Below are 23,006 nucleotides of genomic sequence, written 5' to 3'. Positions count from 1 at the left end.
GTGAGAGGAAAAATCGAGATCAAAAGAATCGAGAACGTGACGAGCAGACAAGTCACGTTCTCCAAGCGTAGGAAAGGTCTCTTGAAGAAAGCTCACGAGCTTTCAGTTCTATGCGATGCTCAAGTCGCAGCCATTGTATTTTCTCAAAAAGGAAGATTATATGATTTCGCAAGCTCCGAGTAAGTATATATCTCATTTACTAAACTTCTAATCCAATAATCATTAATTATTTATGATGCTTAGCTCTTGCTTAATTACTTCGGTTTGTTTCTGTAGTCAGTAATGCTATTAGTTTTTTCTCTCTTTTACAAAATCGTGCTAGAAATTTCTAGATATTTGCAGCTGTTAAATTTAATTTCCCCTCAAGCATTCTCTTTCAAAGTGCTTTGTTTATCTTTAGTCAGACAAGTACTTCTTTTTGAAGTACCATGGAATCTCTTGTTTAATGAAATAACACCTAGTCAAATTAACTAACAAAATTAATGTGTATGCTCAAGTTTTCTTCTTCAAGCACGAGCAAGTAATTTAGGGTTTTCCCCAAAAAGAGTTCTTGAACTTTGAACCTAGTATACCTTGGAACTCATGCTGAAACCACTTGACACGTTATTGTAAGATAAAAGAATCTCGGTGATTAGTGACAAAAAAAAAAAAAAAAAAAGAATCTCGGTGATAAACTGGTCATGCCATAGAAAGAAATACATTAAAAGTACAATTCTGCCGTTTTAAGAATAGGAAACGACATGAGGTATGAGACACTATCATGTGGCTTTGTGCCATAGTCTCGAACTTTAGTCCTATAGGTATAGTTGTAAGGATTCTTGAGTGTGTTGATCTTGTAGAGGTAAATGAATTTCTAACACCAAATCCAAACTAACAGAAAGATCTTAAATTGTGATGTGTCCCAGTGACCTAGTGTGTAATAATGATTATCAAACCAGAACACTGATCATTAATTATGCCAAACCATATAGTATATTATTGTAGCCTTTTGGTTAACTGTACCACTACTAATAATCTTCGTCCCCTCTATTAGCAATTGCCAATAACTACATTTGAGTTAGCTTAGATAAGCAACCGAAATTTTTGTAATAACAGTAATGTTCGTTTCATTTTTAGTTTCGAGTTTGCTAATTGATTTGACCATTTAAGGGAAAAGAAAAATGTTAGAACAAATATGTCTCAAAACGTGTATTTAATTTACTAAGACAGATGACTTGAGGCATGACGAGCATTCAGATTAGAATATATGTCTCCAAAAACATGAATTTTGCATGTGTAAATTCTCTTGTTGATCTGACAAGAACTATGAGTACTCTTGGATGTTCAGAAAAATTCTCTCCCTGCGCCACAAAGCTTTATCTTTTATCAGTGTTGAGGTCAGAAGTGGAGATTCAACATTTTTTTGGTGGGATCCTTGGACACCATTTGGTATCTTAAGAGAGTTTTAGGGTCTGAAACCTCTCTCGGTATCCCCTCAAGCGCGACTGTTGCGGATCTTCGCTCTGGTAATGGATGGACGCTTCCAAATGCAAGATCAGAGAATCTAGTTCTGCTTCTATCCTATATCACAACTCTGCACTTGACTACAGGCTCAGACCAGGCGGTTTGGTCAGTGAATGGATCGAAGTGTAAAAGTTTTTGCTCCAAGCAGGTTTTCAACGTTATCAGAAGGTCATTTCCTGAAAAGCATTGGGCTCCTTTGGTGTGGCATAAGGCTTCAGTTCCTAGGCATTCAACTACTACTTGGCTATTTATTCTAAATAGAAATCCAACCTTTGATCGCCTTGTCTCTTGGAATGTTGATCTGGAACCTATTTGTTTGTTATGTGGAGAAGGAGATGAATCGCGCAATCATCTATTCTTTGAATGCTCTTTCTCTGGAGTGGTGTGGCGATCAATGCTTCGGAGGTTTCACTTGCCTTCAGTGCCCCTGGTGTGGGCTGATATCTTGCTATGGCTCCCTAATGCCCACTCGGATTCTATGGTTAAACTGGCAATTCTTCAAGTATGGCAGGCTGCTATCTATGAGCTCTGGAAGGAGAGGAATAGACGGTTACATGACGGTTTGACGCTGCCGCCTGTTCGTATAATGGGATACATATCTGCTGCTCTTAGAGATAAATGCTCAGCCTTACTGTCCCTTAGCCATCCCTTAGGTCCTCGCCTTGCTCAGTTCTGGTTCGATCCCCCATAATCACCAGTCTTCATCTGCTCTTCTTATCTTTAATCTATCAGTGATGTATCTGATCCTTCTCTCTGCTTCTTATATTATGTAATATGGTGCTTGCTTGCCTTATGTATCTTACCTTCTTTATTAATGAAAACCCTTTAACAACAAAAAAAGTAAATTCTCTTGTTGATCATGATAATGTTTTCTTGATCGGGATTAATTATATATGGTAATAAATAATAGCGATAAGGTTCTTGCAAAATCTATACAGCATGCAGAAGATGATGAAGATGAGATACATGGGAGCGAGTATTTTGGGGCAGAGAGACTACAAAAACAGCAATTTGTGCAGGAGCTTAAGAACGAAATGTCGAAAACGTTAGACCAGATTGAACTTCTTCAACTTCATAGCCGGTAATCTTCTGATCTTTAAATAAATAATGTGTACATATGTATCCTTGATATGCATTAATTATATGATTGAATACACACTCCGATAACATCTTAAGGAAACTGATGGGGCAAGATTTGGATTCGTGTTCAGTGGAGGAACTCAAGGAGATAACTATCAAACTTGAGAAAAGCCTTACTATTGTAAGATCAAGAAAGGTATAATTCTCAGGATTACAATCGTTATATATGTTGTCATAATGTGTTGAACAAAAGTGTGAGACGTTGAAATTGAAATCGGAATCATGAGCTTATTCCGGATTCTATAATCTTAGCAGGCTAAGTTAAATGAAGATACGATAGAGAAACTAAAAGCAGAGGTAAATATTACTAATTAGTTTAATTGTATTTCTAATTCTCCTTGTGAATAATTTGGTCACTTTACTCCATTAGATTTCAGGAGAGAAAGAAGTCTTGAACGAGACAAGTAGTCTACGACAAATGGTACACAGAAACATATACATAATCCAAGGATATGCATTACTTCATTAATGCACAAGCATAAACTTTAAATTCGGACCTTATAGTTCTCCTCTCTTAAATATTGAATTTCTTCTTCCATGGAATTTAGGAATAGTGTACATGTTATCATTTCAGTTTGAAGAACCGACCTTGTGGATGCACTCGAGGAGTCTAGAGAGTGAGAAGAGTGGACCATCATGTGCTTATGGAAACATGAACATATCGGATGTCAAAACTGAGTTGTCCATCGGATTGCCTGAAAGTCGTGAGTGAGAGAGTGCACCTTTCGAAAGTCTAGTGTGATGATCTATTCGTGTACCTTAATCAACTTGTTCTTGTTTTCATATTTCAAATTCTGGATATTGAATCGATTCTGTATCCATAGATTCAAGAGAAAAGTAGTGTATAAGAATTATCTACTATATTGTTCTTTTTCCTTTGTTTTTTTTTTGCAACGATTAATTATATTAAAAGCAGAGTCTGAGCCAAAAAAGACTAACCCATAAAGGGATGAGATACAGATGCAGAAATTGAAAAAGCCATAAAAGCTTGTGTAGCTAAAAAGTCAGCGTCTCTGTTTTGAGAACGAGATATGAGATAAAGGCAGAAGAGACGTGATCGATGTCCCTAAGGATACCATAAATCTCTTTGATTTGTCCTTTATTGGTAATTGCTCGGATGAGCATTGAGCAGTCAGATAGGAAAAGGATGTCGATAATCCCCTTTGATGCTAGGGGCGATCTTCCTTTGTTTTTCTTACTTGGCGGAAAATTCGAATCTTTTGTTATATAATAGTGTTATAGTATATATATTATTTGCGTTGATTTTTAATACTACATAATATCAATAGGTGTAGAAAGACAAATAACAATGCTTTTGTGCTGAAGTCCTGCACTTTCTTTTTGGATTTTTCAAGTTTTGAACTTTACAAATTCAAAGAAGTTAAAGTAGTAACCTTTGTTTGATGGGAACAGTGATAGCACTGATAGGTTACAAACATGGCCACATGTCCAAACGTTTTTGTATGCGTAAAAGAACCGCAGAGCTTCAGTATCTTTGAATTTACTAGGACTTGTCAATGTTTACTATTCTTTGCTCAAGACTCCAGTCTCAACTTCTCTTTTCTTTTTCATCGGCTCAACTTTGCTCTTAACTATTTCATTTTGCTATTTTATTTATACTTTATACATACTTTTTCTTAATAATCAAAGAATCTCATGCTAAATCTCATACTAATCCCCGTAATCTAATGACGACGTATGGAACAATGATCTACAGACTCATACATTAACTCGATATCAATATAGCCATATAGGTTAACATCACTTAGTTACATTATAATTTGAAAAAATCTGTGCACACACTTCATATTAAAATATTACCATAATGAGACGCTAATATAGATAGATTAATTAATGAGATTGGTTGCTATAAATGAGTCTGCCTTAGTTTTTTGTGGCATATATTACATGATTATTGGTGACAAAAAGATTTTTCTCATGCTCTCGTTTGTCCTTTTTATCAAATAATATTTTTATGACATAAACCCCATACTTAAGCAGAGAGGACCTCCTTTCAGCCTCATTAATTGAGGATGGAGTAATATCATTTTCTAAGAAAAAAACAGATCTAGGTTCACCAATCAATAAGATTGTCAAATTATATTATGTTTTTCAAATAAAAAGATAATTTTTTTTAATAAAAATAGTAGTAGTTACAAAAAAAAAAAAAAAAATATATATATATATATATATATATATATTTAACGTCGTCAGCAAAAAAACTAAATCCTAAACCTTTGGATAAAACCTAAACCTTTGGATAAATCCTAAACTCTAAATTAAAAACACTAAACACTAAAACACTCAAGGGTTTAAGATTTAAGGTTTAGTGTTTAGTGTTTTTGATTTATCCAAGAGTTTAGAGTTTAACCAAGGGTTTAGGTATTACCCAAGAGTTTAGGTAATTACTATTATTTTTTATTGTAATTACTATTATTTTTTATATTTATTTTTTTATTTAAAAAACATAATATAATTTGACAATATTTTGTATCTTTTTCTATAAGATATCGAATATGAAATAACGAAATTCACCTAACCTCGGTGAACCCAAGAATAACTATTTCTAGTGTGCTTAGGTAAGAGACCAATCTCTCTTTTCTCCACCTAATAATTGCCAGAGACCCTGGTCGTTATAAAAAAGTCAAAACCTCTCTGACACGTTTTTCAATGCAAAATCAATGGCTCGTCCCTGGCCGTCTTTCCGGTCTGAAACCACCGTATGTTGATGCTGATGACCCTTCCCTCCTTCCCCCGGCTCCTCCTGACCCTCCTGACAGTACTTCACCTTTCTCACCCCAAAACTTTCCTCCCCTAGCTTCCCCCCCCAGCCAACTCCTCTCGCCCAACTGTCCCTCTTACTTTTCGTAAAGGGTCAAAAAATCAACCCCAAACTGCTGATGGCCCTTTGGTCTCAGCTGAAACCTTGTTTCCTACCACTATCTCAGCCCCTGAAGTACCAATTTGTGATGTCTCAAGAGACTCTCACACTGGATCTGAAAAAGGTACTGTTCATGCTTTTGGAACCTTTCAAAACTCTAAAGAAAATTACACAACCATTCCTCCCAAAAACTCACCATTCTTGACTAACAAAACCTCTGCTCACCCTCTCCACACCCAACCTCCATCAATCTTGCCAGTAGGTGAAGAACCCTCTTCTCCCCATCTACCCCCTAATAACCAAACCTATATTCTCCCCCTCCACTGCAGCTCGGCTTCCCACTATTCCTCTCCCACCTTCACTTGTTGAGCGGATTCGTCGCTCTGAAGATAAGACCCTCAAAGGACTTGCTCTTGTCTCTATATCTCCTTCAGGAAGATTCCGTGTGCTTATTCCTGATTATGTATTCTAACAAGGAGCAGAGTTACATAAAGAGTTTATTAAATGTTACTTTAATGGCCAAGCCCCCCCCCCCCCCATTTAGCCAGATACAAAGTGTCTTCAATCATCTATGGGGAAAGGGTAAGAGGCTGGAGATCCATAACAACCCGTTAAACAGAACTGTTCTGGTGCGGATCCAAAGTGATTACCTGAAGCAAAAGATCTTGGAGAAGAACATTTGGCATGTGGGTGACTCCATGTTTCACACGGCTCAGTGGTCCTCCGAGCACTCCACCGCTGAAAGCGATCCAGATTTGGGCCCACCTCACATGAGTCCCTTTAGACCTGCGTCATACAAAAGGTTTGAGCTTAGTAGCGGGTCTAGTAGGTGAACCGAAGGAGACAGACGAGTTTACAAGGAATTTGGTTAGCCTCACGTTGTCTCATGTGAAAGTGGAGGTTGATTTAACAAAGCCCTTGCCCTCCATTGTTGAATTTGAACGGGAGAGCGGTGAAGTCGTTGAATTATCTGTCCATTACCCTTGGGTCCCCCCGACGTGCTCTCACTGCCATGAGTTGGGGCATATAGTTCGAAACTGTTTTCATTACTCTCCCTCAAGGGCTGAACCGCCTGCTACTGCAAAAAAGGGCAACAAAAATTCTGAAAAAATCACCAAAAAGTACCAGCCAGTTGCAAGCTCAAGTCAGCCTATGGATCATGAGGCAAGTAATTCTAAAGTTGCCTCTTTGCCCCAGTCCACTCCCTCAAAGGCAGTGCCCATCTCGCTAGTGGATGGCCAAAAATCACCTCTCCGCCCTGTCGTTCCCCTCTCTGGTACAAATACTGATCCAATTCCTATGGAGACCTCATCGGCCATCATATTAACCTCAAACCCCAAGCCTTTTTGTCCTTTCTCCACCCCTGACCCTCATCCTAGACCCTCACTCAAAAGATCCCGGTCCTCTCCCACCCTATCTCCTCCTCAAACAACAAACCCCAATCCTTTCATCCTCTTAAAAACCCCTTTAAAAACACTAACCCCTTTTAACTCCCTCTCCCATGTGCCGTCCTTAAACGACCATCCTAAAAAGATCTCAATTCTCTCCACAAACTCTTTTTCTCTTATGGATCTTTCCGCTCTATCGGGGGATCCAACAAACCTTTCTTAATGAGTGTAAAACTCTTTTTTTGGAATGTTCGGGGACTTAACGAACCGAATAAGCATATACCCTTTATTTCTTGGCTTTATACTCATCAGCCTCTTTTTGGTACTATTATTGAATCACATATAAAAGAACCCAATCTAATTCCTATACTCTCTAGCCTTTGCCCCGACTGGAAGTTTAGCTCAAACCATATTTCTCACCATGATGGTAGGGTTATTTTAATAAGGCGTGACTCCCTTAATGTCTAAGTTCTGTCTCAATCCAGTCAGTGCATTACAAGTAGAATCACCTTCCCAAACCGAGCCCCCATTATCTACTCTGCGATCTGCGCTTTTAATGAAAGCTCCGATCGAAATGCACTATGGGCTGAACTTCTCTCCTTACACCAAGACCTTGATCTAGATAGCTCCTGCTGGATCATCGGTGGTGACCTTAACCAGACCCTCCACCTATCTGACCGTTCAGGCTCTCATGTAACCACCCCTGATTCGCTGATGTATCAACTCCATGACGTTTACCTCCAATTGGGAGTATTTGATCTCCACTATATTGGCCTCCACCACACCTGGACTAACAGTCAACCAGAAAGTTCCATCTCAAAGAAATTAGACAGGCTGTTAGTCAACTTCCAACCCTAGCCACCTACCCAAACGCCTTAGCTTCCTTCCTTCCACCGCTTTTCTCTGACCATGCACCATGCATCCTAGACCTAGCTTTCTCCCTACCTAAAGCCGGTACTCAACCTTATAAGTTCCCTAACTATCTTACCAGACACCCAAAATTCAATCAGCTAATACAAGATGCTTGGTTTCAAGCCGGAAATATGTGTCAAATGCTTGCTCAGCTATGTTGGAAACTAAAAGTCATAAAGAGTGATCTGAGAGCACTAAACAGAGAAAAATTTTCCCAAATACAAGAGAGAGTTAGTGAGGCTAACAATTTGCTTCAATGTGCGCAGGTGGAGGCCCTGTTGAACCTGACGACTGCTACTTTCCTAGCGGAGAAGGACCTGCAACAAAACTGGACTTTTTTGAGGCAGATTGAAGAGATGTACTTCCGTCAAAAATCAAGGATAAATTGGCTAAGAGAAGGACCCCTAAACACTACTTACTTTCATCGGATTTGTCAGGTTCGTGCAAGCTACAACTGCATACGTGCCTTCATGACACTCACTGGTGCTCTGATAACTGATCCTCTTGAAATGAGCTTACTGGCGATCAACCATTTTCAATCTGTCCTTGGACCGATAAACTACCACCCCCCTCCAATCTTCTCTCATCCTGACTTGTTCCACGAGATTTTAGGCTACACTTTCCCTGAAGAACAGACGCAAAGTATGGTATCGATCCTCTTAGATGAAGAAATCTCGAAAATGTTTTTCAGATTAAACCCCAACAAGGCGCCAGGGCCAGACGGACTAACCTCAGCTTTCTTCAAGTCATCTTGGGAAACCATTGGTGCTGAAGTGATCACATCAACTAAAAACTTTTTTGCCTCATGCTTTCTGCCTGCAACATCAAATGCAACAATCCTTACATTGGTCCCTAAATTCCCAAGAGCATCAAAGTCAAACCGCTTTCATTAAAGATCGACTGTTGGTAGAGAACACTGTCCTAGCAGGAGAACTGATAAATGGTTACCACAAGAACAAAGGGGTGAAGAAAATTACCATAAAGGTGGATATTTCCAAAGCCTTTGATACCCTCTCGTGGGAATTCTTATTCTCATGTCTCCATGGTCTTCACCTACCCCCTCAGTTCATCTCGAGGATCAGAGCCTGTATCTGCACTACTAGCTTCATGTTAGGCTATAACGGAACGGTCAACGGGTTCTTTAAAGGGAAACGGGGGGTTAGACAGGGTGACCCCCTATCACCTTACCTGTTTGTGATTGCTATGAATGTCCTCTCACACATGCTGAACAGAGCTGCATCGCAAAACAGATTGAAGTTTCACTCCAATTGCGACAAAATGAAACTGACCCATCTCTCCTTTGCGGATGACCTCTTAATCTTCATTGATGGATCAATTGAATCGGTGCAACAGGTCCTGCAAGTTTTGAAAGAATTTGAAATGAGATCAGGCTTATCGGTTAGTATGCAGAAAACTAGCTTCTTTGCATCAGGTCTGACAACAGAGGAAGTACAAACGGTTCAAGCATCAACGGGAATGGCCCTTGGGAAATTACTTTTTAGATATTTGGGTGTTCCTCTTGATTCAAGGAAGATCACTCTTGCCAACTGCGAGCCCTTGATCCAGGAGGTAAAAGTAAAATTCAACTCTTCGTCTGTAAAGTCGCTATCTTTCGCAGGAAGATTCCTCATCAAAATTGTCATTGCTGGGATCACAAACTTTTGGTGCTCTGCGTTTATCTTGCCCAAGGCCTGTGTTGCTCAGATCAACTCACTCTGCAGTATCTTCCTATGGAAAGGAAATCTTGAAGGACATAATAATGCGAGGGTTGCTTGGGAAACAGTGGTGCTCACCAAGAGGCAATGCAGCCTAGGAGTAAAGGACTTAAAAACATGGAATAAAGCATGCTGCCTTCGGCTTGTCTGGATGCTATTCTTTCGTCAAGACTCTGTTTGGGTAATGTGGTTCAAAGAAGTCATCCTCAAAGGATCCATTCACAACTACTGGACCACTACTCCAAAGCAATCATATTCCTGGTTCACAAACAAATTACTGAAGCTCAAGGACGCTGCTTTTCCATTGATAAAGCTCTGACTTGGCAATGGCAACTCCGCTAGATTTTGGTTTGACAACTTGACGCCCTTTGGGAAGCTATATGACTACTTGGATGCCTCTCGCTCTCGAATGGGAATCCCCCTGAATGCCACTGTCTCCTCTCTCTCCACCGTCGTGGCGTCTGGCGACTACCCCCAGCAAGAACTGATCACCATCTTCAGCTCCACTGCTACATAACCACTGTTCAAATGCTGGAAATTGAAGATTCTTATGAGTGGGAAATAAATGGCAGGATCTCAACTAACTTCAGAACGGGAGAGCTTTACACTTACCTTTCAGATGAAAGGCAGGATGTCCAATGGCATAAAGCAGTTTGGACTTCTAGAGGGATTCCACGGCACAACTTTCATACGTGGCTGATAGTTCTAGATAGGCTCCCTACTCGTGATAGACTGGCTAGATGGGGATTACAAGTTGATCAGCAGTGCCTCCTCTGTAACTCCTATCCTGAAACCCGCGATCATCTCTTTGGAGCCTGTTCCTACTCACATCAACTTTGGCGGCTCACGGCGAGCAGACTACCACTTTCGCCTCTAACTACCTGGTTGCAAACTTTAGACCAGATGATTTCCCTTCCCCCACCAGCCTCTTCACGTCTTCTCACACTCCTAGCTTGGCAATCAACTCTGTACTGGATTTGGAATGAGAGGAACAGCCGACTTCATGCAAACAACTACCGATCAATCGACACGATCTTCTCCCAGATTGACAGGCAGGTTAGAAACAAGATCCAGAGCTTCAGAGAATCCAATCCTGTCCGATCGTCGCAAATGATGCAACAATGGTTTGCGTGAAAAGAGTGATTGTTTCAAGGAACTTCACCGCTCAACCACCGTATTAACTCGATCTTTTACACTTTTCCGATCAAACTAACTTCCTTTTTGGGCTTATACTATATTGTTAATTGGGTTCTAATATGTGATTCAATTGGGCTGGACTCTTAACTATAGCTGCAAAGCTTGTAAAACATTTTCGGTCTTATGCTTTAATTTAAGAATGCTTTTTACAAAAAAAAAATAATAATAATGCCAGAGACAAAAAAAAAAAAGGATGCACATGTTTTAGTGGATCAATAAGAGGATTTTAATTGGAACTACTATTTGCGACAAAAACACATGTCTAATCGTGTCCTTTATAGTTCAGGCATTGTTAGGTCCTTCAGTATCCTACTCATCACTTTCTCTCCCTCTATCTCCCGTAGCAATTAAGGAGAAAATACTTAGCACATTAAACACACAGACACACACACACATTTAGTCGTCCCCACCTTTGTAGCAGCCCTTCTTAGTTGTTAGTAGTTCTTTGTCCCACGGTTTAGCTCAAATGATTAGAAACTACTATATAGTAAAAGAACGCTCTAGTTTATCAAAGGGAAATGGGAAATGGGAAATGGACCCTACCATTTGCACCTTGAGCCGATCATGCTCTTCTCTCCTCTCTAATTTATAAGTTTCTTCTTTTGCAAACCCCATGAGCGGGCTCCTTCACTTAGCCATAACGATCCAAACTCAGATAATTAAACTAGAATTCCTTGCAATCAAAGCATGAATTTACTCTAAAAAGGAAATGAGTCCTTATTTCTCTTAACCTACTTTTGCTTGTCTCTCTTTGGCTATATGCCTATATCCGCATTTTTTTTTTCATTAAGTCACTTTAACTCACTTGTCTCGTGTGATAATAGTAGAAATATTGTGGGAAAATGACAAAGAGATTGTTGTGTCTTAAGAAAGAGGACACGCTTTAGTGAAGAGCTTTGACTCGTTAAACTGTAGGGTCAATTTGACAATTATACAAAACCAAATTAAGTAACTGACATCATAACAAAACAAAACTTTAAACATAAAACACCAAATTCTAACCTTCACTTAATAAATAAGACTCTCGCAAAATAATTATATATATATATATATATATATATATATATATTGCAGTTGAAAATCATATGGCTTATAACAGTTAAGTATGTAGAATTCTTTACGTTCATCCAGGAAAGCAAAAAAAAAAAAGCACTTATTCTTTTTGCACTGTTGTTATTAATTTACATACAACTTTTGTCATCAGGTGTAAGTAATTTTAAAAGTAGACACTCAAATGGAAGTTTTTTTGTTTGGTTCGTGCAAGGAATGTAAAGTAAATGTTGGCCTCCTGGTTCTATGAAACTTTCTCATCTTTGAGTCCCCTTTTTATTACTTTCCCATCGTTTCTTTTGCCCATTGTTTTTCCTATTTATATAAGTTGTCACGACTTGTAAAAAAGAAAGTTGGGTTCTAATTATAGAATATGCATGGCCAATCCACCACAAAAGACAGAAACATTAATTGATTTAATAGTAGCGAATAAGCTTTTGCACTACATTTCTACAGCCAAGCAGACACAAAATAACAATGTGGAACAAACACTTCTCATATAAAGCCAAAGAACCTTGGAAAGCTCTTATGTCCTGCCAACTATAAAAACAAACCCCCACCTAAAGGATCCACAGTGTTTTGTTTTGTAAGTATTATCTTAGGTATATTCATCACTCCAGTTCCCCATCTACCATGAGTTATACAACTTATACTTATATTCAAGAGAACCGTTTAGCTTTATAAGCCGTTTCAAATGAATGTACAAAAACTGAAGATATATGAGTATTATTTTTCGTACAAATATTATTAATCAAAATAAACTAAAAATGGTTGTTCTAGAAAAATTTTCATCTTATTACTCCAATAGTTTTATATCAAGAGATTTAAGATTGAGACGTTTTTCTTTTTTTGACTAGCCGTTTATGAATATTTATGGTGTAGTTAGGATTGTATTGTATTGTACTAAAGAAGACAAGTATGAATAAAGAGGTAAGTTTGTGTTTAAAAAAGTTAGGATATCTTCACTGGTGAATTATATTAATATTTAATATATTTTTTTTTTTGAGAAAAGTTAAGAGAATTATGTCAGAATTTTTCAGTTGAGAAATTTCCACATGACAAATTAATATTAATATAATTAATGAGAAATTTACCAACGTAGATGATTATTTCACTATATGTTATGGTAGGGGTGTTCAATCCGGATATCGGTTCGGTTTAGATTCGGTTTTTTCCGGTTTTTGGTATTTCAGTTAGTAAAATATAACTACCACTCTGAATCCATATTTACTTCGGTTCAGTTCGGTTTATATACCGTCAGTTTTCGGTTTATTTGGTTTTATACCAAAAAACATAATTATTTAGTTTGAGATCATATTATATGAATTTTAGAATCATATTGTCAACACAATCATTTATTAAAAATATATTACATGTTCAAATAAATAAACAAAAAAGTAAAAATGCTTCTACCATCAAATAAAATAATCAAATCTATAACTAAAATCAAAGCTTGAAATTTTGAAAATATGAAACAAAACGGAAACATGAAAGAAAAGTTTTTCTACTTTTCCATATTAGTGTTCATTAAAGTCATGTTTTTTCAATTGAACACGAAACTCTGTTTGTTTACAGATAAGAAAAAAGTTATTAAAATTTTCCATTAATTATTGTCCATCAAATTTATAATTTTCATATTAATTTAGTGAAGACTAAAATAAAGCAAAAAGACCAAAATAAGACTTAGAAAATAAGATGTCTGAATTGTGATGTATTGTTATTTAATTATGAGAAATTCTTAGGTTCACCCCCTTAGTGAACTTATAGGTTCACCTACCCAATAATATCTTGCCAACTCATATTCAGTTTTTAGAAAACAAAAAGTTAAAAAATTAGAAATATATTTATTTACAGAAAAAAAAAAGGAAAAAGATAAACGTTAAAGTTAATAACGCCGTCGGAATCAATCCGCCTTCTTCTTCATCGGTACATAAAAGAAATACTTTCAAGTCTCAAATTCTTTGCTTTCTAATTCACCTTGGACCATCCAACAAAAACAAAAAACTTGACAGCCACAAGACAATCCTCTTCCTCGGGAGAAGATGAGTACACTGCTACGTTGGTGACCGTCTGAGTTTGGCAGTGAGGAAGAGCCACAAGAGGAGGCAGAAATATACGTTTGGCAGAGATATACGTCTTGGATCAAGTTTATCTTCCTTCTGTTGTGCCTCACGAAATCAAGAAGTGGAGGTAAAACTATGCTGTCTAACAAAAATAAGGCTTAACAGTTTAAATACTTGCAACTGCTAAACTAGATTCTTGCCCTTGAGAACTTATTTGTCTGTATCTAATCTGCTAACAGTGTTCCAAAAGAAGTTACGAGATCTTCCAGGGAGCTTGGTGTCTCAACAAGCAGTATGCCTCCATGTCTGTGTGTAAACCTCTTATATTTGCATTATATTCATTATTCTTTCAGGTCTTGACTTCTCGTTTGCTGGCTTCCAAAAAACTCTAGAGTTCATTGCCACCATGGTTTATACCTTATGTCTTAATGCTGCTCCGTAGTGATTGATCATAAATCTGGAACAAAAAATGTGAGTGCAAGTGGCTCACTGTTCTCCATCTCAGACTCAGGATTCAGTTTAGACTGTCATGTTTCTTCATCTCAAGGTCTAAACAAACGGTTTGCCATAAACTGAAGACTAAAAATATGTTGCATCGATCATTGGGGTAAACAATCTTCATTAAAAAAAAGAAAAGTAGAAATACTCTAAACATGGTTTTGTCCAAAACACCATATGCGAAAATACAAAAAAAAAAATCAATAAAAAACAGGCAACTCTATGAGTCATCGCTACAATTCTTGTCGATGTCCTTCGATGAACCATCACCATAATTCTTGTCGATATCCTTCGATGAACCATCGCCATAACTTTTGTCAAAGTCCTACAAAATAAAACAAAATTTGTTTTTCTAAATGACATATAAAAGTAATTATTAATAACAGATAAAATAAAATATCTACCTCGAGTAATTGCGAGAAAAATGACCCGCTATGTAATGTCGAATTTGTGGCAGCAACAGATAATTGGATACTAGGAGTGAGAATTGGTTCCTAAATGATTTATCAAATTTTAAAATATTAACATATAACTAAATTATAAATATTTTACATAATAAAATTTTTACCTGGGATACTTGAGAGAAAAATGACTCATTATGTAAAAAAGGACCGGTGGTAGCAAAAGATGGCTGGGTATCAAGAGTACAAGTTGATTCCTGGAGCATTTATAAATTTATTATACATATAATGATTAGTCACATTTCGATGTCAAATTGACATAGACCAAAAACGAATAATATATATCAATACCTGAAATGATAACTTTTTCTTTGCTCTAGCCTTACTTGATGATTTTGATGTACCACAATTTTTCTTTTCAAGAACACCTTTAAACCGACCATGGGATCCGACTTTTTGGTTCTTCGGTCGCCCACATGGATTTTTTCTTTTTATTCCACGTACATTCGGAATGTCCTCATCTCCTTCTTCTTCTTCTTCCACAAGTTTATCCTCTGAACTATGGAGGATCCATTTATTAGCTCTCACAAGTTCTTTTTTCTTTTCCTCCAGTTTTTTAAGCAACTCAACCGCATCTTCATCAGCACACAATGTCAGTTCTATATGTTCAGCGGCAACAGATGCAATCTCACGGAAAGTACGACAAATATGACTATATCGCTTTCCAATTGATTGCTTCACTGCTTCATTGGGTATCTCTGAATGGTAATGAGATAGGGTCCGTGCTTTTGCCTCTTTGCTCCATCGATTCAGAATGTAAGTAGGTGGAATTCTTCTAACATTCTTTTTGTCCAACACTTTCAATGCATGACGACATAAGATCCCAGCAAATGAAAACTTCATACAACTACAATGTACTGTTTGGTTTGCAGCATCATACTTAACCAAATGCTCTCGTGCAGCACCACGATAAGATACATTGTATTCATACACCATCTCAGACTTACTGGTCTTTTTTGCAACATAATCACCGATGACTGTGTATTCCTTTTGGAACAAAGTAAACACTTCTGGTGTATACACTTCTTCTGGTCAAATGTTTTACAAATTAAGGTTTTTATTACTATAAAATTATGGTAATAGTTATTAACACAAATTTAACTTATGTAACAAATATATTTTCATGTATTGTTATAAAATAGATACATATTTAGATGTTTCTACTTTTAATTGGTTTTGTTCGGTTTATTCGGTTTAATCGGTTATATACCAAACCATATCCAAATCCTACGGTTTTTATAAAATTATATTCATTCGGTTTATATGGTATATACCAAAACCAAATCATATTGTTTATTTCGATTCGGTTCGGCACGGTTCGGTTTTACCATATTAAACAGCCTTAGTTATGGAGTCTCTATTAAACCATCGTTGTATTTTCAAGTGTTGTAAAATTAAATTCTCTCAATAAAATAAATAATGTTCGAGTCGAAAAAAAATTTAAGACGATAATATATATATTTTTGTAAAGCTTTATTTTAAAATATCACATTATCGCCGAAGTCTTTACTTCCAAACTTATTATTATAAAACAAAAATTGAAGCAGTGAGCAACACTATACGACTTAAATGCTTGCTTATTATATAAAGACTCCAAGGACCCTTGGATCCCGTATCGCCTAACAAGACTCACTTACTCATCAACGAAAGATTTATCAAAAATGGTGAGCTGCATAACAAAATCTCCACAGGAAGAACACACACCAAAACTAGACCTTGGTAATATTCAGACCACCACTAATCTTCAACCCTTCAATGCTTAACCTCCAAGCCACTATCCCAAACCAATTCATTTGGCCTGACGATGAGAAACCTTGCACCGAAGCTCCCGAGCTTGACGTTCCCCTCATCGATCTCCAAAACTTTCTCTCTGCTTCCTCTTCTCCCTCCGCCACTTTAGAAGCTTCTAGGCTCATCTCCGAGGCATGTAGCAAGCACGGCTTCTTCCTCGTGGTCAATCACGGCATCAGCGAAGAGCTTATATCAGATGCTCATGAGTGCATGGCCCGCTTCTACGATATGCCTCCCTCCGAGAAACAGAAGGTTCAGAGAAAACCCGGCGAGAGTTGTGGCTACGCAAGCAGTTTCACCGGCCGCTTCTCCACCAAGCTTCCATGGAAGGAAACCCTTTCTTTCCGGTTCTGCGACGACAAGAACAGCCCAAACACTGTTCAAGATTACTTCTGCGATGCGTTGGGACATGAGTTTTTGCCACTAGGGTAAAAGTTAAAACAGAGCAATAAACTATGAGATAGAGAAAATAAAAATCATCAAACCTTTAACATGTTTTTTGTCCTTTCCTCCTCTGCTTTTTCGTCCTTTAAAAGAAAGTTTTAAAAAGAAAAAGAGGCAAGAACCGGTTTATTCTGTACCGAACCGGTAATAACCACTGTACCGTGACATTAGAAGACTTACGTTTTTTTTTTTTTTTTTTTTTTGAACACTAGAAGACTTACGTTATTATTTGGTTTGTGGTTGGTTACAGGAAGGTGTATCAAGAGTACTGTGAGGAAATGAGTTCCTTGTCACTGAAGATCATGGAGCTTCTGGGGCTAAGTTTAGGCGTATCCCGAGACTACTTTAGAGAGTTTTTCGAAGAAAATGATTCGATTATGAGACTGAACTACTACCCTCCATGTCAAAAACCAAATCTTACATTAGGAACAGGACCTCATTGTGATCCAACTTCTCTCACCATTCTTCACCAAGACCATGTTAATGGTCTTCAAGTCTTTGTCGATAATCAATGGCGCTCCATTAGTCCCAACCCCAAGGCCTTTGTTGTCAATATCGGTGATACTTTCATGGTAATCATCTAAAGAAAAATCCCACTTCTTGGTTAGATACACTACCATTGGCTAGGTTTCGGTATATACTAAAACTTGTTTTGTAGGCTCTATCAAACAATATATATAAGAGCTGCTTGCACCGGGCGGTGGTGAACAGCCAGAGCGAGAGGAAATCACTTGCGTTCTTCTTGTGTCCGAAAAAAGACAGAGTAGTGAAGCCACCAAGAGAGCTTTTGGACAGCAACACACCTAGGAGATACCCTGACTTCACTTGGTCTATGTTGCTTGAGTTCACCCAGAAACACTATAGAGCAGACATGAACACTCTCCAGGCCTTCTCAGATTGGCTCACCAAGAAGCCCATCAAATAAATAAAATAACATATCTGTCTTTGACTCTTTGCTTTGTTAGTTACTATGTTCTCTATATTTTATGTATATGTTAAGAGATCAATAACACAGTTTAGCACTTCATTTATTTTATTGATTACATACGACTACTAGACAAATCAAGAAGATATAAGATCGACCTATCAAGATTATAACGAAGATATATATAGGGAGATAGGAGCATTTTCGGTCTAATAGCAGTTTAGGGAAGCATGAAGGAGAACTGATACAGAAACAGTGAACACATCAATGCCTATGTGCACCATGCATCATCTGGGAGCTTCATCAGAAGAAATTAAAACATATGGGCCACCTTTACCTAAGAATGATTTCTTTCTCACAGCCATACACTACAAGAAAACATCGGGATACTGAGGGAAAAAATCGTCGGTATGTCGTCGGAATAACGCTATTCCGAGGACATACCGACGAAAAAAGTCCTCGGAAATATCTCCTCGGAAATTCATACTTCCTCGGAATTCCGTCGGAAATTTCCGACGGAATTCCGAGGAAACAAAATTCCGAGGAAATTCCGAGGACACAAAGTTCGTCGGAAGGTTCCTCGGAATATACTGAGGGAATTCTGATGGTCCAATCATCGGAAGTTTCGACGAAATATTCCTCGGAAGTTTCGACGAAATATTCCTCGGAATGTTTATAGGAAAATTCCGAGGAACGCCGATCCGTCGGAAAATTCCGAGGGACTACACCCCCTCGGAAAATTCCGACGAACGTTAAGTTCCTCGGAATTTTCCGAGGGAAGAAAGTTCCTCGGAATTTTCCGAGGAACTCCATTCCCTCGGAATTTCGAAAAAATTTATTTTTTAAAAAAAATTATTTTTTAAAAAAAAATTAAAATTTTTTAAATTTAAATTCAAAAATTTAAAATTAAAATTGAATAAAACATAAAATAAAACATAGTAGATAATATTCAAAGTTAAATAAAACATTCCGAGTTTTTGGTAAAAAAAAAAAAAACTACGGGTCTTGAATGTTCGGGAACACCTCGTTCGGGTACATCCTCTTCATCATCTCCATCATCTGCTCGTTCAGCCTCTTCTGGGTCTCATAGCCCGCCTGTTGAGCTGCCATCTGGGTCTCCAACGCAGATATCCGATCATCCTTGTTCTTCAGCTGAGCCGTAAGAACTTCTGGATCAACATATGGCGGTGGTGCAGAAGAAGGAGCAGCCGACCGGGAGCGACGACCCAAACCGACCAAACGTCCCTTCTTCTTTGGAACCGACTGAAATATAAATAACCAAATTTAGATAATATAAATTGATGATAAAATAAAAATCAAGAAATAAATAAATTGAACTTTAAAAAAAAAAAACTTACCGATTCAACGATTTCGTTGATTCGAACCCGGGACAAGTTGGTCGAAGCCGTCGAATCGTCATCATCGGTTTGAAGCTGAGACACTTCGTCGTACACCTGAGTTTGGACCAGGTCGACCACGTCCCTCACAAGACCATCATCAATCTGACCGGTCTTCTTGTTGGTATACGCCCTTTTCATTAGGGCGAGATCATCAACCGGGTCGCCCTCATTTTCTTCCGCCTTGAAAAAAAAATAAATTAAACAGACATTAGAAATTTGAAAAAATACATAAAATATAAAATTCTGAAACTTAAATAATTGAAGAAAAAGCGGTTGAACTTACCATGCGATCCGCGAGAGTGGCAATAGATTGGGCACCCAAGTTATGCTTGTAGATGCCCTTCCCTTTACAGTCGCTCCTGCGGTTGTTGGAGTTGGTGGAAGAAGTTTCTTTCGTCTCTTCCTTATCCCAATGCTCACACAACTCCTTCCAGACCGTGTCGTTCATCGACTTTGGGACCTTTTAATTTTTTTAAAAAAAAGTTTAATAATTTAAAAAATAGTTTAATAAATTAAAAATTGTTAATAAATTAAAAACTACCTTGTTTACTTCCCACTTCTTCTTCCACTCGTACATTTGCTTCCCATAGTTGTCCATAACTTTATGGACAAAATGGTTATAGATAGAGAGCGTATCATCGGAATTCTAGTTGAATTCTTGCTGAAATAGTTTAAAAATAGTTTTTAAGCACAAAAATATAAATAGTTTAATAATTACAAAAAAAGTTTTAATAAATAAAAAATAGTTTAATAAATATAGAAAAAAGTTTAATAATTACAAAAAAAAGTTTTAATAAATAAAAAATAGTTTAATAATTAAAAAAATAGTTTTAAAAATATTTAAAATGTTTAATAAATATAGAAAATAGTTTAATAATCACAAAAAAATAGTTTTAATAAATAAAAAATATAAGTAAAAAATTTGAATACTTACCGCAAACTGACGAAACCACAGATGCTGCTTCTCGAGAGGGAAGTGAGTAAAAGTCGGATGTCCCTTGTCGAGGGCAGAGTACATCATACGGTTGATCCATGCGCTGATCCCGTTCCCGGATCGGTTGAACCTAATAAAAAGAACAAATTATTAATAATCAATTAAATTTTAAGGAAAAAAAATAAAAGTTTAATTACCATGTTTGACCATGTCCATGTGGATACTCAGTGAGATAGGGAAGATGGTCACGACCGGGCTGTCGAACCAACTCCGCAACACTCATCACTCCCGGAGGACCCGTAGGAGCAGGAGCGGGTGTAGCAGCGGGAGCGGGAGCAGTAGGAGCGGGTAATGGAGAGGGAGATGTATGGTAAGAGCTGTGGGGCGAAACGGAATCCTGAACATGGCTGGACGAACCCCGAGACTGGCTCCCCATACCACCCCGGCTACGACGCTGGCGAGGCCGGATCTGATCATCATTAGACCTGTAAATTAAAAAAAAATAGTTTTAATTAAAAATAGTTTTTAATCACAAAAATATAAATAGTTTAATAATTAACAAAAAAAGTTTTAATAAATAAAAAATAGTTTAAAAATTAAAAAAAATAGTTTTAATAAACCCCAAAAACAGTTTAATAATTACAAAAAAAGTTTTAAAAATATTAAAAATGTTTAATAATTACAAAAAATAGTTTTAATAATATTAAAAATGTTTAATAAATATAGAATTTATATTTTATATATAAAATACATAAAACGTTTTATTACCACAAAAAATGATTTTAAATATTATATATATGATTTTTAATCACAAAAAAGTTTTATAGATTTTAAAAATCATTAATAAATATATAAATGATTTTAAAATGCAAAAATAGATTTTATATACAAAAAACGTTTTGAATATATATATATATAATTACAAATTCGATTTTTATACACACAAAATCAATAAAAACCAAAAAAAAAATCCAAATCAAGTGAAATACATAATCAACCTAACAAAAATCTATAAATCTCATTCCAAAATCATCAAATCTACTTAAAAACCATACAAATCTACCCTAAGAGAGTGGGATAGGGTTCTTACATGATTATGGGGGAGGATTAGGGGAGATTCGCCGTAATTCGCGAGAGAGAATGGTGGAGTCGCCGGAAATCGCGAGAGGGATTCTTTGATTCAATTTTCCTCGGAATTCTTTGATTCAATTTTCGCGAAATATTTGGCGGCTTGGTTTACCCGGTTAAATGAAATTATTCCGAGGAACCAGGATTCCTCGGAATACCCTCGGTAATTACCGAGGAAATTATGAGGAACCAGGGTTTGGGGTTTTAAAACATCGATTATTTTCGCCGTATTTCATTTCTTATACAATTATAATGCATACCATTGAGGATTCTTTGTATAGATGATCATAAACCATGAAATAACACAATTTCAAAAATAATTGTAAGTATTCCCTTTACCGTTTATTAAAGTGTATAAGTGTTTCCCTTATGTTGTGTGGTTTTCGTTCATGCAATCGTAAAAGTGTTTGTTATTGGATAAAACACCAAAGTTCCTAGTTCCAAACATCATAATCTGGTTAAGACACTTAATAAAGGTTATATACGTGTTATTCAATCCGTAAAACGTTGTTTTCGGTTTAAAACCCCAAGTTCCTCGGAATTTCCTCGGAATTTTCCGAGGGAATTCCGAGGAAATCCTTATCTTCGTCGGAATTTTCTCGGAAAATTCCGAGGAAAAGGAATCTATAATCAAATCCCTAAATCGAGAAGATATATTCCGAGGAAATTCCGAGGAAAACCTATCTGTCCTCGGAATTTCCTCGGTATTTATATTTAAAAAAAAAAAAAAATGTCGACGCTAGTCTGTTTCCGAGTCGTCATCACCAGATGAATCTGAATCTGGATCTTGGTGAAACTCTCCAATCACTGGTTCATCCTCTACGTGAACGGCGGCTTCCTCTCCGAAGTCGGTTAAATCGACTACAAGGCCAACTCCACCTAAATCTTCTGCTGCACTTAAGTTGCCGGATGTGCTTGGTTGTAGTGGGTCTTCCAGCTCAGAACTTCCCTGAACTCGGCCTCTCGGGTTGAGTCTTGTAACAGTAACCCATGGATCATCTCTGTTCCTTACCCGGGGGTACTTGATATAACAAACCTGATCGGCCTGAGAAGCAAGAATGAAAGGATCATAATATTGCAGCTTCCGTCTTGAATTTACTGATGTAACACCAAATGCATCTGTTCTCACACCTCGATCTGGAGTGTTGTCGTGCCAATCACAATAGAAAACAGTACAGCGTAATCCAACCATGCCCAAATACTTGATTTCCAAAATCTCATTTATGTGTCCGTAGTATACATCATCTCCTGATGCAGAACAAACACCAGCATCATAAGTCGTACTCGAACGTCTCCTCTTCTGAGTTGTGAATGCATATCATCGAGTACAAAATCTCGGATATGACTTCACAACAAAGTTTGGTCCAACGACCATCTCGCGTATCCAATCGTCAAATATTTTACCTCTGGCCAAACCATCACTCACATAAGTAAACATCCATCCACCAAATTCTCTCTGCTTCATTTCTTCTAGTTCGTCCTCTGTGGCGTATCTATATTCGAACCGCTTTTCTGCCATGAAAATCCTTTCATATTGAAGAACATCTTCGCAGTTGGTGAGTAAATATGTTTGCAA

The 23,006-nt window shown here is 37.3% G+C and overlaps 2 protein-coding genes and 1 pseudogene across 2 annotated transcripts; 2 read left to right on the top strand and 1 right to left on the bottom strand.

The window, feature by feature from the left end:
• The first annotated feature begins 1,512 nt into the window (after nucleotides 1-1,512).
• LOC117132641 lies at nucleotides 1,513-3,355 on the top strand. Its single transcript, XM_033287421.1, has 7 exons — nucleotides 1,513-1,608; nucleotides 1,652-2,178; nucleotides 2,414-2,584; nucleotides 2,680-2,779; nucleotides 2,899-2,940; nucleotides 3,014-3,064; nucleotides 3,218-3,355. Exons 1-7 carry the CDS (start codon nucleotides 1,513-1,515, stop codon nucleotides 3,353-3,355), a joined length of 1,125 nt encoding a protein of 374 aa, XP_033143312.1.
• Nucleotides 3,356-13,315: 9,960 nt separating this feature from the next.
• On the top strand, nucleotides 13,316-18,799 carry LOC103861559 (gibberellin 20 oxidase 1). Its single transcript, XM_009139278.3, is given in 4 exon segments — nucleotides 13,316-16,541; nucleotides 16,543-17,027; nucleotides 17,294-17,615; nucleotides 17,702-18,799. Coding segments are annotated over 4 exon segments (1,146 nt in total). The 5' UTR covers nucleotides 13,316-16,469; the 3' UTR covers nucleotides 17,969-18,799.
• LOC117132533 lies at nucleotides 18,017-20,585 on the bottom strand (annotated as a pseudogene).
• Between the last annotated feature and the right edge of the window lie 2,421 nt (nucleotides 20,586-23,006).

Source organism: Brassica rapa, chromosome A03, assembly GCF_000309985.2.
Source record: "Brassica rapa cultivar Chiifu-401-42 chromosome A03, CAAS_Brap_v3.01, whole genome shotgun sequence".
Lineage (NCBI taxonomy): Eukaryota > Viridiplantae > Streptophyta > Magnoliopsida > Brassicales > Brassicaceae > Brassica > Brassica rapa.
This window is presented reverse-complemented; position numbering and strand designations above follow the sequence as displayed.